Source organism: Ammospiza nelsoni, chromosome 5 (genome assembly GCF_027579445.1).
Source record: "Ammospiza nelsoni isolate bAmmNel1 chromosome 5, bAmmNel1.pri, whole genome shotgun sequence".
In the NCBI taxonomy this organism is placed as follows: Eukaryota; Metazoa; Chordata; class Aves; order Passeriformes; family Passerellidae; genus Ammospiza; species Ammospiza nelsoni.
Window position 1 is genome coordinate 24,078,984 of NC_080637.1, and position 16,533 is coordinate 24,095,516.

Here is a 16,533-nt window from a genome sequence, read left to right on the forward strand (position 1 = left end):
AGTTTCAAATGTAGTTAACTATTTGTCATGGAATTCTGCTTAGACAAGAATTCTACTAAGACAGGTTTAGGATCAGTGTGAAAAGATGGTGAAAGGTGGTTATGGTAATCTTTCTAAGGTCTTTCCACACTGCTGGACCACCAGGTTTACTGAAATTGAATACTGTTTGTTTTTTAATGCTGGTTTGGATTTTTTAAAATATAAAGTATAAACAATTCTATTTAAATATAGAATTCTTGCCATGGAGCCATTCTTAATAATTCTAAGTATCCTTTCATATACTTCTTTAGTGAGAGGACTCAAACCATAACATGACTTAAGCGGAGGATTTGAGAAGTATAGGTGGGATTGTGTGGGTTTGGAAATTATTTAATGTTGAACAAAATTTTAAAAAATATTTGGAACGATACTATAAATGTAGATTAAAACCAGACAACATTTGTTTCTGTTGTTCCCCTGCAAGCTAAACCACAACAATCTGATGAGCACTGCCTTGATTTTACCTTGTTAGACATATATGAGGTTTCTCTGTCTGCACCCATGCTTTCTTAGTTCCATCAACGGAAAAGAAAATGCTCCTCAATATTAAGCACTTGTAGAATAATCACAGTCATAGGGCTGTTTGATCATTTATTGCAGCAGACCAGCTTTGGCTTTTGAAATAATCCTTTTAGAAAGCAGGATTCAGCTCCTCAAAAGGACTAAATATTTTAATCTTGTTCTGTTAACAAGCATAACCTTACTGCTTCACCTATATTGTCCTAGTTCTGTGATAATAATTTTTTAAATCCAAGGTGTATGATGGGAAGTATGCATTGTTCTTTTCTTGTATACTAAGACACATGCTGCATGATGAGGTAAATGGAATGTTCAGTATTGTACTCTTGATGAAATGATGCTTGTGACTAATACTTAGTTGTAGAAACTACTGATATTGAATGGATTAAAATGTACCCACAATTTAAGAAAATAACATTTCACAAAATATTTTTCACTTCCAGGCTTTTTGGAGAAACCCAACAATTCACAGGTAAGTATTTCTTCATGTAAGACTGACTACTTATTCTGCTCATTAAATAGTTAGTAGTTGCTTTGAATTTGATGTTTTAACACTGAATTCTCTTTCATAGCTGAAGACTCCCATTTCTTCTTTGGAAATGAACAAAACTTCTCATGAAAACAGGCAGCAGAAATCAGGTAATATTTGCCTTAAGTGGTTCTGGATTTAGCTTCATAATCTTTTAGGAGTATTTAATAAGGCGTCTGTTTTATGTTTTGCAGATCTATTGCAGGAATTTGATGTAGAAGATGTTGAGGATATTGAAGGTATTCATGACCGTCTCTTTGTCGTGTTCTTTCATGGACAGACACATTGTAATCGCAAATCTTTTCTTAATTTTAAATGAATGGTGCTAACAAGGTGTTCTGGAAGCAGAAGGACTAGTGAAATATGCACCTGTACATGGCTTCCTCCAGCATACATGTTGTCATTCCCCTTTTCAGGCAGTCCTGAAGATGGAGGAACATTGATGCCTTGTGTCTTTCCTGCCTTTTCCCTTGTTCTCTGCCAGTTACGCAGAAATTTCAAGATTGGTTAAACACTATGTGAAACAGATCTTATGGGCTCCAAAGATCCTAAAATCTTTCTTGAAGACTGAGACTTCAAACTCAACATAGTTGCTGTTGAAAACTTCTCTGATGAGCAAGACTAAATGGGAGTTAGAGTTGCTTTTGATTACAGCAGTCTTGATAGTGGTAACTTAGAATACCCTCTGCACAGTAATTTCTGTGGGGCTACCTGCAGATGTTCCTTGACCACCAGCATCTGTCTGGTTTTACTGATGGCTGGAGCCTTCATCTGTACCAGCAAATAGCTTGGTACTGGGATATCTATAAGCATGAGTAAAGTCTAAAGCTCCTCTTGCTGAAAAACAAGGAAAAGGGGAAATGCCTGTGTTCTTTGTAGAACATGATCCCTAATTATTGCTGTTATTATTGTCCTTAGTATTTATCAGACTATCTGAAATGCATCAGTCACCAAGAGATCATCATAGCAACCCTGTGGAAGAAGTGCTGTCAGTCCACTAATGACTGTTGTGTAATGCCTTGTACTGAAATATCCAACAATCAAATCTACAAAAAATCTCAGAATTTTTACCTAGCAGTGAGATGGGAGGAAAAGGTTGTTACTTCACACTGTGTAACTTGGGGTCAGAATTGACCTCTGGAGACCTTTGGCTGACTGAGGAGTTTGGACATAAAGTTGTAACTCTGAGCTTGTATTAAATGTGAGGAACTCTTTAAGGAAGGCTTGCAAAAGTATTCACCTAAAGCAAAGATGCCAAGAAGTGAGGTTGTGCCCTTTTGTGTTTTTATGATGACACCTATGTATTTTTCTCAGTCTTGCTCATTTTTTTGTAGGAAGGATATTGTGTCCTTCTTTAGCAGTGAAGCTTTGGATATAGAAATGCTATTGTGTAGAATCCATGACCTTATGGAGCAAGACAGGAGGTGCAGAGTGATATGGGTGAAATCCTCCATCTCTTGTTTTTAGATTCCCCAGTTGAGTTGCTAAGACTCATTTCTTTCTGAAAGCTTGTCACTTGAAAGTGTACAATATGACTTCCACAAGAACAATGACAGTGAGGTGCTCTTTCTTGATTGTGTCTGGGATTATCTGGAGTGCAGCTCTCTGGTGTAACAGAGATTCAGGGTAGGCTGCCAGACTGAGTGAATATATCTGAGAAGTTTGTGACCTGCCCATATTATATAGAAATTCTGAGAGAGGGAAGAGTGGAATCCAGTTTTCAACAATATAAGCAAAGTGTTCAGATCATGGATTGTTTCTCAGCATTACACAAGTCCGTCTTTCAGTTTTCCATTTGGCAACAGATAAGGTAGCAGTTTGAAATACTCAGTCCAGATCCATGTCTAGAAACAGATTTGTTTCATGGACAGAGTAAAGCTAGGGCCTTAAAATATTTCAAAGCTGTGATATTTTTTTTCATGATTTTTTGTGTACTGCACATATACACATAGGGGAATTACAGCTGCTGGAGCCATGTAACTATTTACTGTATGGCTCACAGTGTTTCAAAGAGAAAGATCAAGATAATGCACCTTTAAGAAAGAGGATTGGTTAATTTGTCACCACTTGCAGCAATTTTCAGCAAATTTCCTTTAAATGCCCTGTAAGAAAGCAATGTACACAGATACATCTTCAGTCTGTTTTAGGGTAATTTTTGTCTTTAAGAGCTCACAAATTAGAGGCAATGCATTATTTTGTGTTAAGATTTTTCTCACAAATATGATTCAAGATGCACTCTAAATATAAGTAGTATTAGGTCATGCTGGTTATCAAAATGTAGTTTTCTCATTGTAGGTGAGTACTCAGGATCTACTTTTCATATGTCATCAGCAGCTGAAAAAGAAGATAAGGATGCCATTGAAAACTATGGAGTGTGGGTATGTAACACCAAAGGTTTTGAATTAGGAGCCTGAAACAGTAAATTGTATTATACACTGTAAAGCAAAGAATTTTATGTTATATACATGTAAAGTGGAGGAAACTTAGCAGTCAAGGAGTAAGTAATTCTGGAGAATTCTGTAGATAAAGGTTGTATAACAGCCTGAAGTAAAATGGAATAGTCTTCTTATAATGAGGAAAAATCCTTATTGTTATATTGTATACTTGCTGTTACACTAATTTGTTTCCAGCTGGTTTGCTTAGACCTTATTCAGTGTTCTTCCTTTTGCACAATGCTGAGAAATAATGCAGTCAAATTCTTTTTTTTCCCTATGCAACATGCACATTCAAGATTGGTTTGCTTAGATTTTGTTCAGTGTTTTTCGTTTTGCACAGTGCTGAGAAAAAGCGCAGTCAAATTATTTGTTTCCCTATGCAACATGCACATTCAAGTAAAGAAGGGAATTTGTCTACAGTATGCTGATCAATTTGATTAAGTATGCCTGGCCTTCCACTTCATAACAGAAGAAGAAACATAAAAAAGTTAAATTTTGTGACCAATGCTTTCCCTGTCTCTGCAAAATATGTGCTTGTTTGGCCATGTTAGTAAGTGTTCGAAATGTTTTTCTTCAGAGGGCATTTCAGACAGGAATAAGGCAGACATCCTGTTTGTGTTGGGCCTACAACAGGAGAGGGACAGGGCTGGATAGAGGGGTCTGGAGTCTTCTGTAGCACCTCAAGGGACAGTGGAACAAATTACTTCTACCCCACACCCATGTATGATGACAAAGGAATATGCTTAATATTGACAGGCAGAGCATGGAACTGAGGCCTACTGAAAGTGGCAGTGGCTGGGCAGTGAACCTGGGGGATGGTGAGGCTGAGACAGATGGGAGCTGGCTGAGGTGCTCCTTCCCTGTCTTGAAAGCAGCAATTTGGCACAGAGAAAGTCTTGGCTAACGAGAGAGAGGAGGTGGATGGTTTTAGCCCCTGGGGCCTGAGGCACAGGCCTGTATGGAAGGCACTAGGAAGCAATGGGGAAGGAGCCTGTGAGGACCAGGGTGTGGGATCAGAGACTGGAGGGGGTTGAGTGAGCCATGGTATGGTTTTTACATAAGTTTGGGTTCCTGACTTTTGGGATGAGGGAAAGAATGGACAGGTTTCCCTCATAAATGCTTTTCTTTGGATCTTGGAATGAAATTTAACATATCTGTGCCTTGGGTGAAGAAATAGGCCCAGTTGTTCATGTTGTGGACAGTAAAAAGGTTGTCATGTTCATTTACACTGTATTAGCTTAGCTGGCAGGGGATTGTAAAATGTCAGACAGTATGGAGGAAGGAAGGTGAGGAAACATGGGCAGTTCCAAAGAAAAGTGGTAGTAAAGCAGCAAACATGAAAAAATGAATTGCTTGCTAACAAAGGCTGCTGGTTACAGAAAGCAAGCGGGCCTAAAGGTGAAAGTAACCCTCGTCTAGACAACTCCAATCCTGGAAAAGCTGTTATCTCTAATAAGTCCTAGTAGCTAGTAAGTCCTTTATTTTTAAGGAAAAGGTGAGTCAGTGAACCTTTAATTTAGTATCCTTTGATTTGTATTATAAAAATTGCTTTCAGAATATCTTGATGCTGTTATTTCTGTTACGTGACAGGATGAGTTTGCAATGGAAATTACCTAGATTAACTTCCTTTTTCTTGGTAATCTTTTTGTCTGTACCTGTTTACTTAAGGATAAATATATTTTAGTATCTGCTAACTTGATAGAAAAAACAGCATGTGAAAATCAGACTGACAAAGCAGAAGTTTCACATCAGGAAGCCCTAACAAAAAATGAGGAATCGCACAGTGCTGACAAGGAGTTAAATCTAAAACCTTGGGAAGAAAGATATGAAAGAATGTGGGTTGAAAATGAGAAAAGGGAATTGAAAACAAATTTCAAAAACATTACAGCAGAGCTGAAGCAGTTGTTTGGTGAAAATGAAGCTGGGGAAACAGCTTCACTTGTGGAAGAAATACCAGAAGATGACATTGGTGAAGAATTGAGAAGTTCTCACATTTTTTCATCTCCTGTGACAGAATCAAGCAATAATTTAGAAAGCCAAGGTGAATTTGGGGATATTAAAACTACACTAGGTGGAAAAATACCCAAAATGGAAATTGTATTTCCAAGTCATGATGTTCTTCCTGATCAAAATAGCTTAAAGACAAATGTAGAAGATACCTGGAATACAGATGAAGAAGCTGGTATTAACAATGTAAATAACAGAAAGGTGTCCCTAGCTAAAGGAGAGAAAAAGAAAATGCCTACTGTGGAAACAGAAGAGAATGATAATGGAAATAGTAAAAGTGCAGAGGAAGGTCCTGCTTACTGCCTGAGACATAGCTTAGAATCAAGTATTTTGGGTGACATTTCTAATATTCTTCCTCAGAAAAGACCTGTTTGTGCAAGTGATGAAAGTGTACATTCTATAACAGAAACGAAACTTAAAAAGTATTCTGGATTTAATGATGATGCTCCCAAGGACTGCTGTATCAATAGTAATATAGGAGAAACTAAAAGTCTTTTCGTTAGTGCTCAGGAATCGTGTGACGTGCTGGAAAGGAGTCTTGATGAAGAGCTAAAAAGAGATATGGAAAGATTTAAGAGTAAGGTAGGAATACTGCAAGCAGTATTCCTGGCTTTGGAGAAAGAGAAGGTACAGCTGCAAAAAGAGGTAGTTCACCTGCTACTCCTTATTCTTTGTCTTTCTCCATATCAATGGTCCTGTTCACTTTAGCTATTCATCATTAAATGAAGAAGCTTTGTGCAAATTAGTTGTTTGAATGAAAATACAATACTTATGAATAAAGACAGCAGTGGAGAGTTGCCTTTTCCCCTTTTTCAGAAAACACAGAATGCACTGTTGTTCCACTTTAACACTATGTGGCACTCAGTTCCAGTGTAAGAAGTTATCACTTCATTGACATTAAAAGAAATGCACACAGTTAAATCAGTTTTGTTTCTGAAACAAAGAATGAAAATAGCTTCTGAACAGGGTCTTGACTGAACTTCTCATTTGCTGTGATTTCTGCATGGTGTGTCTTCATTGCCCTTCACTTAAATTCCTGTTTGCTGTGAGTGGAGTTGTTTCTACTTGTGGGTTTGGCATCTTTTTCCCTGCTACCCTGCCTACCCTCCATGGGGGAAGCAGTAACCAAGCACACTTCCATTTGATTTTTTTTTAATTTCTATTTTTATAACAAACATTGTGCAGTCCTTCTAACTCTTTAATCCATCAGTAATGCTTTTGTATTTTTGTTGTTCATGGTTTAAGATACATTGTTGTTTTCTTTCTAAGGACCATGTTTCTGTTACATCATAGAATCATGAGTGAATTTGAAGGACTTTCAATAGCAATACATTTTGTAATGTAATTTTTGTGAAAATACTTGTCTGTATTTTTTTTCATTTTACACTTCTTCAGAGGTAAACCCTGAATTATTCAGTCTTGGATGTTGTGTTTCTCTTTTATGGAAAGACCGATTAATACTTGAAACTTTTATTTTTGTAGGTTGAGAAGGAAAAAAACAAAGAAAGAAGTTTCAATACACAGACAGTGGGGAAAGAGGAAAATGTTGATAAATTAAATACACCACCAGCCAACATTACTAATCAGCAAATGAAAGAAAAGCTTACACTAAAGAAGAATGACTCTTTGAAAATGGAGGATGAAAACACTACAGAAGAAAAAGCCAACAAGAATTTTTCACCTGAGGAAAGGTCAGAAATTATTAAAATGCCAATGAAAGTAGAAACTAAAGACATGATCTCTAATTCATATCTGTAGGAATGCTTAAGTATATTTCAGATTTTCTAATATTGTACTAGTTGAAGCAGTTTCTTTGATGCTGAAAGCAATATTGAGCAGACCACTGCTTCACAAACATTTAAGAAAAACACTATTTTTTAGGAAGAGGGAAAAGATATTACCAAATGAATATTAAAAGTTTGACGGAGGCATTGATATTTTTATGAAGTCCTAAGCAGGAGGGTTTTTCTGTTTGTCCTTCAAAGATCTCTGCTCTTAATACTTCTTCTAATGTGAATATAATATACTGCCTGAATCTCGTTCAGGTTCCACATTCCCCCCTCATTCCTAGGGCAAGGTTTTTTAAATACTCCACAATCCTTGGAGTTAAGTCTGTTTTTTATCAGAGATATTTTTAATCTCAGTTATTTCTGAGATCTGACAGGTCTGAGTTTCTGACATCATCTTACATCTGTTTCAAAGAAATATTTTCTGTAAAGTTACTCAAGTGGTATTTTTTTTCTGTTTAATGCAGTGAACTTTCCCTGAATCATGATGTTGCAAAGAATAATAAAGGACAGACTTCAAAGCTGAAGGCCAATCAGCAGATGAGCTCTTCCAGTGGGAATCATTTTCGAGTACCAGATGATAGCACTTCCAGTGAAACATCTCAAGAGGAAGGAAGGTACTGAATATAAGAACTGTTATGACTAAAACTTACTTAGTGATAAAAATTGACCTAAGGCTAAAGGTAAGTATTTTATAAACATGATGTGCACAGTGGTTTTTGTTCCTTCATGTGACAATATGGCTTGATATCTTTTGTGTTCCAAAACACAACCATTTTGCTTTATGTGCTTTGAACATCTTACCCAAGTTCATTATAAAGACAAATGTGCACAAGTGCTGAGAAATTACCTGAAGGTCACTGCATATGTGAACATATATTTTTTAAAAGGGAGAAGAGAGACTTAGGCTAGAACAAAGTTGCTATTTCATCACATGCATCTTAGGGTTTGAGTTTTTTCTTTTAATTTTTTTTTCTTCACCTGTATATCCTCTTGACTTCTTGCCTGTCCAGACTTAACAGTGAGGGGCAAAATGAGAAACAGAAATTGTCAACAGGGTACAAGCACTGTTCAGAAATAGCTAAAACACTGGTGTGTTGTCAGCGCTGTTTTGGTCAGAAATGTAACACACAGTATTGTGTGGGCTGCTCTGAAGAAAAATAACTCCACTCCAGTCAGCCTAAGTACACTAGAGAATCTAAAAATTACAGTTCTTTGACCTTAAGGGAAAGAGTCTAAATACTGAAAGGAACGAAACCTCTAGTATTAAACAGAGAATGCACATAACTATGTATCTGTATATCTCCATGTCTGTAGCTATATGATTCCTGTCACTTTGAGTGAACAGTTATTTCAACCATTTGCTTAATATTTGTAAAAAAAAAATCTTCCAATAAGGATTATAATTTTTTCCAGTATTCACCTACGTCTAAAAATACTCTTGTATTAAATTTTACTTTAATTCCCTACTGAAATCACGTTTTCAAAGCAACTTTAGCTATTGTTCTTAATGCAAGATAAACATTCCAGAACTGAAATACATTTCTGTTTTCCAGACCTGCAGCAAAGACAGCGAATGAAAAGAACAAGGTATTGCAAAATTAGTTTCTTGATAAATAGTTTTATCAGCTTTTAATCACTCATATGGGACTGATCAGATATGGACTGTGAATGAAAGAATCAGTCATTCATGCATCTGTAATATTACATAGTTGTATACAGAAAATACTGTATTGTTGTAGGTCAGCATACACATGGATGTAACTGATGACCTCGATTTAACTCACTCATCTGACACAACATCAGAGGATGTCAAATTGCCAACATCCACCTACAAAGAGGCTGTGTTGCTCTTAGAACAGCTTACTGTGGATCATACAGGTATGTTCTAAAGTCACTTTTTCCTCAGATGTTACAAGTTTCTTTGTGTGCACTCCTAGATATCTTGGTTCATTTATATTTAGGTTAGCACCTCCCCACCACCCCCTTCATCGCTGACATGTGTGTACAGGGCAGCTGTTTTTCCTATTTTTTGCCTTTGCCTCAGTGGTGGTTTTGTCTTCTCCTAAATATATTTTTATGAGGTGTCACCAGCATGGCTGAAAGGCTCAGTTGTGCCCTTGCATTTGATCCATTGTCTTGTGTCTGGAATGGGGCAAGCCCTGGCCTCTTCTCATGGAGAACTCCCACTGCCTTCCTTCAATCTTCCCACTACCAGAACTTTTATCACCTGCACCAAATCAAATAATTTACACATTAGAAAGTATTTAATGCATATGTGCAACTTTGTCTTCTCTATCTCAAAATAGGTTCTGCTATTTTACTGAAAATTCAAAACATACTTCTTAAATATGAACAAATAATAGAGCATGAGAAAAATCGGTATGCAGCAGTCTGGAGAGAAGTAAAAAAACTGAAAAGTGAAAAGGAGGAATCAAAATTAATAGCAGAAGAGACTCAAGATTTGAAATCCATATTGGCTCATCAAGAAGTGGAATGGAAAAGTGATATCCAAAGCCTTAAGTATGTAATCTTGTGTTCTGATAATGTGTTAGCTTGTAACAGTATATTTACTTAGATAAACTTACAAGTGATAAAACAGTCAATAGTTTATTTCCATATACTGTAAATGTGATACCATAGATAATGGAATGATGATAGAATTCTTTAAAAAGTTAAAAATTAGAGTAAAAATATAAAATCTGAAAATATTTAACATTTTTTATGGTTTGAGTTGTTTCTGCAAGTTCATAGTGTAGAATATCTAATTTTTTTATTAGTGCTTTAGTTTCTCAACTATACTGTTAATTCCCAGGTTTACTTTGAAACAAGAAGAAGAAAAGAGACTCAGACTAGAAACACTATATGAGAAAACAAAAGAAAAACTCAGAAGGAAAGAAGAGCAATATTGTAAAGAGATGGAGGAGAAACAGCAACTTGAGTTACAATCAAGGAATTTAGAAATGGAGTTAGTAACACTGAGAAAGCTCTTCAAACAGGTATGTTAGATAATGACTTAAACACTTGTCTTCTTATTTTCTACTTCTTTTTAATTGATGTTGTATTCCAGTATGCCTAGAGAAGAGGTACTTTGTTCCTGGAAGAGGCATTGGGTAACCATTGCCAGATTTTGCAAACAGCTGGTTTCCAAGTAGTGTGTTCCCTTTTTTTTGTTTGAATTTCAAAGCCTAACTTTGAGTTATTTTTCAGAATTATTACAAAATAATAATTAAAATAACTAAATTATTCTGTATTTCTTCTTAATTTTCAGAAGAAAAAAGATGGATTATTGTAACTCTGGAAAGCAAAAATATTTAAAAGAATAAAAGGGAGAGTGGAACAATATTGCTAGCTTTGATTTTTCTGAAGGTGCAGGGTATTTAATTGTATTATTGTAGGTTGAAGACGAGCGTGATGAAACACAGAGACAGCTCTCTCAGGAAAAGAGTGCCAGAGCCCTGCAAGAAGGCATTTTAAACAACCACCTTTGGAGACAAAAGGAACTAGAAGAAGAGACAAGAAGAACTATAGGAAAAAGTTCAGATGTAAGGAGATATTTTTTTTTTCTAATTGATTCATTTTCACCGTGTTTGTTCTAAAGTTATAATAAAACTTATTTTTTTTTTTTGCTACTTGATGGATTATTTACAGTGTGATTTTATTGTGCAAACATCTCTTCTGTTTTCCCTTATGTCTTTAAAAGTTTTGGGAAGCAGTATCAGTGCTGTATGTGCAAGTAGAAAGCTAAAAGAAAACATTTATTTCCTTGGCATGTTATCACCACTTTTTAACATTTCTAGCAGTGAAACACCTAGCTACCTACATCCAGACTGGCCAGGAAGGAAGTTGACACTCTGTGTTCCCATTACTTGGGGTTTTTTAAATTATTTATTCCCTTGTCAAGCTTGAAGTATGAAGTTCTGTTCCACCTCCACATATTAAAGTTTTATGAAGGAAGATCAGCAATAAAACTCTCAATACTAGTTAAAATAATTGAAGGAGAATAAGGAATCATGGACACTAAAAAAAAAAATAAAGAAGTCTTGAAAAGTTTAATGAATTTACTAAGAATGTGAAATTCTTGGAAGAATTATTTGTTCTTGGCTGTACTGCCCAATAAATAGAGGGTGATTATGTTTACATGGAAAATAATTTGTATAATAAACAGGCACTATACAAGACTCTTGCATTCCAGGGATGGTTCAGCTATATAGCAAGCTTTCAGTAATGCCAGAAAAAGTGTCAAGAACTAAACATTTAAAAAGGAAAATACCCATTTTAGCCTGGTAAGCAGAGATTTTATCAGATCAGTAACACAGCTAAATTAATCTAAAAGGGAATATTTTAAAGGCATGCACACATAAGAAAGCAATGTTATTTTATAACCTTTATACCTGAAGTATTTTATATAATTTTATTATTTAGCTGCTAGTTTACAGGAAAAAAGGCATTATGTATTTGGCTTGTATATTTATGGATGTGTTACGCCTTCATTCTATGCCTGCTTTGGACACATGCACTGGTTTATAGAGTAGCTTATGTCTTATCTGAAATTTCATTCTCATCTTTGCAGTCATGTTGCAGTGTTAGAAACATTAAAATGCAGTTTATTGCTGAAGTGGTTTTGTAGATTTATTTTCCTTCTGGATATTTATTCATGTTCTCTGTCTTCAGGAATCCGACAGTGAGAGAGAAAAGGATCTGTTGTATAAAAATCAGTTACTGCAAGATGAGATTGCCAGGCTAAGACTAGAACTTGATCAAATAAGAATTAGACACCAGGAGGAAGAAGGAAAATATTTAGAGGAAAATGAGACCTTGAAAGAAAAAAATGAAGATCTCAAAAAAGAACTTAAGCTGAATGAGGAAGCCTTAACGCAAACAGTTTTTCAGTACAACGGACAGCTGAACTTACTAAAGACAGAATCTGCAATGCTAACTTCCAAACTTGAGCAGACAAAAGAAAGCAAAGACAGGCTAGAGACAGAAATTGAATCATTTCGTTCCCGCTTGAACACTACTGTTCAGGAGCTTGAACGTCAGCAGTCATCGAGAAGCGACGTTGAGCGAGCGTTTCAGAGAGAGCGTGATGAATGGCTTCGCCTGCAAGACAAGCTCCATCACGACCTCGCAGATGTGCGAGAAGCCAACAAGAGCTTGTCCCAGCAGCTGAGTAAAGCTGAAAGCAAAGCTAATAGTCTAGAAAATGAGGTTCACCAGTTAGGACAGACGCTCAGAGAGAAAACATTGCTTTTAGAAATGACACAAAAAGAATTAAGTCAAAGCCAGTGTCAGGCAAAGGAATACGATCATGCTCGACAGCTTGAAAAAGACCAAGTAAACAAACTTATAATAAAGCAGGAATCCATGCAGGAGCGATTGGCCCAGCTCCAGAGTGAAAACCTCTTGCTCCGTCAGCAACTGGAAGATCTGCAGAACAAGGGGATCATCAAAGAAAAAGTAGTTACTGATGTGCAAGATCGGTTTAATGATATTTTCAACAAACTCAGAGCTGATACTGAAAAGCAAGTTTACCTAGTGGAAGAGAGAAACAAGGAATTAAATGCCAAATGTATTGATTTAAGAGAACAAGTCTTCAAATATGAGACTGACAAAATAGAGAGAGAGGTAAAATACAGACTTACAGCAATTTAAAGTTTTGCTGTTCTTGAAATTATTTTGTGTTTCTAAAGTGTATCAGATATAAGCCATATGCATGGGACCAAATAATGATGATTTGTTCTGGTTTGTTTCTCTTGAAACTGGAAGGGTTTGGTAAATGGGGTGTTACTGCTCAGATCTGAGCAGAGAACAGAAAAAAGGTATCCAAGTCTGCTTTGATCAAGAAAGGTGATTCTTCTCTAGAACTTCATCTCTTTTCCTTAGTCCATTTTTTGCCCTATAGAATTGGTTTAGGTATTTGATGATTTATTTTTTTTTTTAGTATTGCACTGGTGACACAAGTAAGTGATGTAAAAGGAAGAATGATCTAATATATGACAGTTGAGAAATGAAAATACAGATGAGTGAATTGTGTGAGATGGACTTATATTGAGTTCCTACAGAGGAAAAACATTGCTTCTCCCTAAGTTGCTATCAAAATTGAAGAGTATTTTAGTGTCCAGGTATTTATGAATATTCTGGGGGCTCTAAGGGGTCTGCCTAGAGACTGCATCAATATCCATGTTCCCAGGAGTAGGTAGGGTACTCTGTGATAGACTGTTCTGGCCAATTTCAGGTAGAGTAATGACTTAAAAAGTGCCTTACCCATTTTGTTTAATCTCCCTTACTTTCTAGAAATAGGAACTAATAAAAGTCAGTATTTAGACACACTGATGTATGGTTTGTTGCCTTTGATGATTTGAACAGTGGTTTAAAATTACACTTCCTTATTCCTAACAAGTCCAGAATCTTTGAGTGAGATAAATACAGGCGTGTGTGAGATAACTGCTTTATTCTTCATTTATCAGTTACTGTAAGATGTGTGTGGGGAGAGAACTCCAGGAATACTATCAGTCATTTTAATCTGTGAATTGCTGTGTATTCTTCATACAAAAACAATGGGTTCCCTCTGAAAATACTAGATCTGTCTAACTGTACCAGGTTTTAGCAAACTTAATATGTCAGTATAAAGGCAGTTGTTATTATAAACCATATTTATTAAGACGGCTGTAAGAGGTTGTGATTCAACATATTCTTAGAGTATATCTAAAAAAGAACTTTTATATATAGGTATTCATTTAATTATATTTGTAAAATGTAGGAATAGAGCAAAGAATGATGTGATATCAAGTCCTGGCTTTGGTCAACAATATAGTATCTGCAGTCAGATTATGGCTCTTGCATCACAACAGATTTGTTTGGATTATGTTAGTAAAATTCCCATGATTGCAGTGTGTGCTTATGCGTGGTTTCAAGAAGAACAATATCTGGATCTTTTTTATGTATTAGGAAACAAAAATCCTCATGAACAGCTGCTGACAGTTTGGGGGTGCTCAGCTGAGAAGATGGAGAGGTGATTGTCTGTGCACATGCCTGCTGGTGACAGACAATTTCACTTGAGTTCAATCCAAAGACAAGTCTAACTCTGTAATGAAATAAGTCAAAGTAAAGGCATTTTTCATGCTCTTACAACTTTATTCATGCTCATTTAACTGTTTCATTAGGGCACGGTCAGACAGCTGCAGCAGGAGCTTGCTGATGCACTTAAAAAGCAATCGATGTCAGAAGCTTCACTCGAAGTTACTGCGCGCTACCGCAGTGACCTGGAGGAAGACAAGCTGCGCTTGCAAAAGGAATTGGAAAAGGCTAAAACCAAGGTACATCATGTCTGTAATTATATGAATAAATCTTATGGTGGCTGTTAAAAGTAGGATTGGATGTCATCCTAAAACCCCAGGAAAAAATTAAACAGGATAGATTTAATGATGTGAGAATCAATTGCATTGTTTTATAAACTTTGTGTCCACGTCTTTGACATGCAGACATTATGCCCTAACTTGGACAAATTTTTTTTTTGCAAAGGTGCTTTTCACAATAAATTTGTGTCTGTATTTATGCCTTGTTACCTTTGGTTTAGCCAAGCAGATTGTCTGATTTCTGAATTCCTACAATATTCAGTAGAAATATTGGACTGCTGTATTTGGACATTTTTATGCTCTTGCTTTCCCCTTGCCCCCACTCCCCCACCCTGCCCTGCCCCCAGGTAACATGTCAAATTTTGAATGCTTTTATACTTATTCTGCATTTTTCCCCTTTGGCCTTGCTATAATTTGCCATCCTTAAGTGGTTTTCCTGCAAGGGAAGTGTAAGCTCTTTCTGAGTTAGGGACTACCTTTCACAGTGTTTTTTCAAGGTGTGGACGTAGAGAGGCCTTGGAGTTCTGAAAGGAAAATAATTTAAAATCTGATCCTTATGAGGGACTTGTGAAGTCACTACAGACAGGTGAACTTTTTGATTCATGTTTTCACAGAGAAGCAAATGAGTGACTACAAAGAGCATCCTTAGTCCCTAAAAGGGTCAGGGCAGCAGTGTCAGTGCTTAGAGCTGTGCTCTTGGAAGTCCATGGAGGGATGGGAGAGGCTGCTGTAGAAGATTAGGAAGTAACACAGCTTGTGTTCATTTGCTAGTAGAAGCTTTGAAAGTTGAGATGATTGCAGTTCTTTGAGCAGTGTGCATGAGCAATATCTGCAGCAGGTGAGTCCTTGGGCAGCAGCTGACTGCCCTGTATAAAAGCTCACTGAAGACTGTGGACTCTTTCTGTCATTTTACAGCTGCGGGAGATGGAAGAAAAGTATCTTCAGTCTGAGCATTGTGTTCGTGACTTGAAGGCTGCCTTGGATGGTAAGGAAAGAGAAGCAACAGCTTCTGCCCAGAAGCTGCAGGACCAGCTGTTGGCATCTTCTGAGACTAACACTACTATAAAACAACTGGAAGAACACGTGCAACAGTAAGAGAACACAGTGGGGCGAGGTATATGTCACTTGCAGGGATTGGCTGGAAACCACAGCATAGATAGGTAGCTTTGTTGTGTCACAGCAATTTATGAAGATTATGAAGAGTGTTCTTCTTTTTTATTATTTTGCACTGTTCTTTGGGAATTTGTGCTCTGGCAGTTTTTTATAATACGACCTGTATTTTTTTTTAAGCCTTGAAATTGAAAACACCAAGTTGGAAGCCACTGTCCAGCAACAAAGCAATAGGATTGAAGCCCTGCAGAGAGACCTGCAAGCCTCTGCCTCAGTAAGCTGCTCATAAATTTCTCTTTTGGTGTCTCCTGAGCCTGGTTACCTATTTCTGTGGGGAAATTTTATGGTGAGGTTTTCCTGGAGTGCCAAGGGGAGCTCAGTGCCTGCTTTTTCTGAATAGAGGCTGCTCAGAAAGCAGCCTGCTCTACTTTCCAGCCATCCAGCTTTGAAAATTTTTCCATGCTATAGCAAGTCAAACATAACACTCAAAAAGGTAAGGATTTGACAGCAATATCTGGTGTAACTATTGTCTGCTTTAGACCCTTTGTAACATCAGATGCTGCTTTGGGGACTGCAGTGTGTTCCATTTAAGGTATTCGTCAAGTTTACTGGTAGAAATTCCACAGGGTATATTGATGCCAAGCCCTTTATGCCTGAGATCTGGCTGACATCATAAGACTGAAACAAGAATTACATGTCCCAGAGCTTTTGCTGTGCAGAATTGCTTTTTCTTTGGCTACTTGCTGTTT

The 16,533-nt window shown here is 36.8% G+C and overlaps 1 protein-coding gene across 3 annotated transcripts in view; it reads left to right on the forward strand.

The window, feature by feature from the left end:
- The window catches only part of LOC132073273 (ankyrin repeat domain-containing protein 26-like), a 48,580-nt gene that overhangs the window by 17,417 nt on the left and 14,630 nt on the right, over positions 1 to 16,533 (forward strand). For all 3 annotated transcript variants that reach the window (XM_059472192.1, XM_059472193.1, XM_059472194.1), the window contains exons 14-28: positions 1,002 to 1,030; positions 1,131 to 1,197; positions 1,282 to 1,326; positions 3,383 to 3,465; positions 7,012 to 7,220; positions 7,784 to 7,933; positions 8,873 to 8,906; positions 9,059 to 9,197; positions 9,626 to 9,839; positions 10,132 to 10,315; positions 10,715 to 10,861; positions 11,991 to 12,944; positions 14,483 to 14,635; positions 15,590 to 15,765; positions 15,965 to 16,058. In XM_059472192.1, coding sequence (XP_059328175.1) covers positions 1,002 to 1,030; positions 1,131 to 1,197; positions 1,282 to 1,326; positions 3,383 to 3,465; positions 7,012 to 7,220; positions 7,784 to 7,933; positions 8,873 to 8,906; positions 9,059 to 9,197; positions 9,626 to 9,839; positions 10,132 to 10,315; positions 10,715 to 10,861; positions 11,991 to 12,944; positions 14,483 to 14,635; positions 15,590 to 15,765; positions 15,965 to 16,058 — 2,678 coding nt within the window. The remainder of the gene's footprint in view (positions 1 to 1,001; positions 1,031 to 1,130; positions 1,198 to 1,281; positions 1,327 to 3,382; positions 3,466 to 7,011; positions 7,221 to 7,783; positions 7,934 to 8,872; positions 8,907 to 9,058; positions 9,198 to 9,625; positions 9,840 to 10,131; positions 10,316 to 10,714; positions 10,862 to 11,990; positions 12,945 to 14,482; positions 14,636 to 15,589; positions 15,766 to 15,964; positions 16,059 to 16,533) is intronic.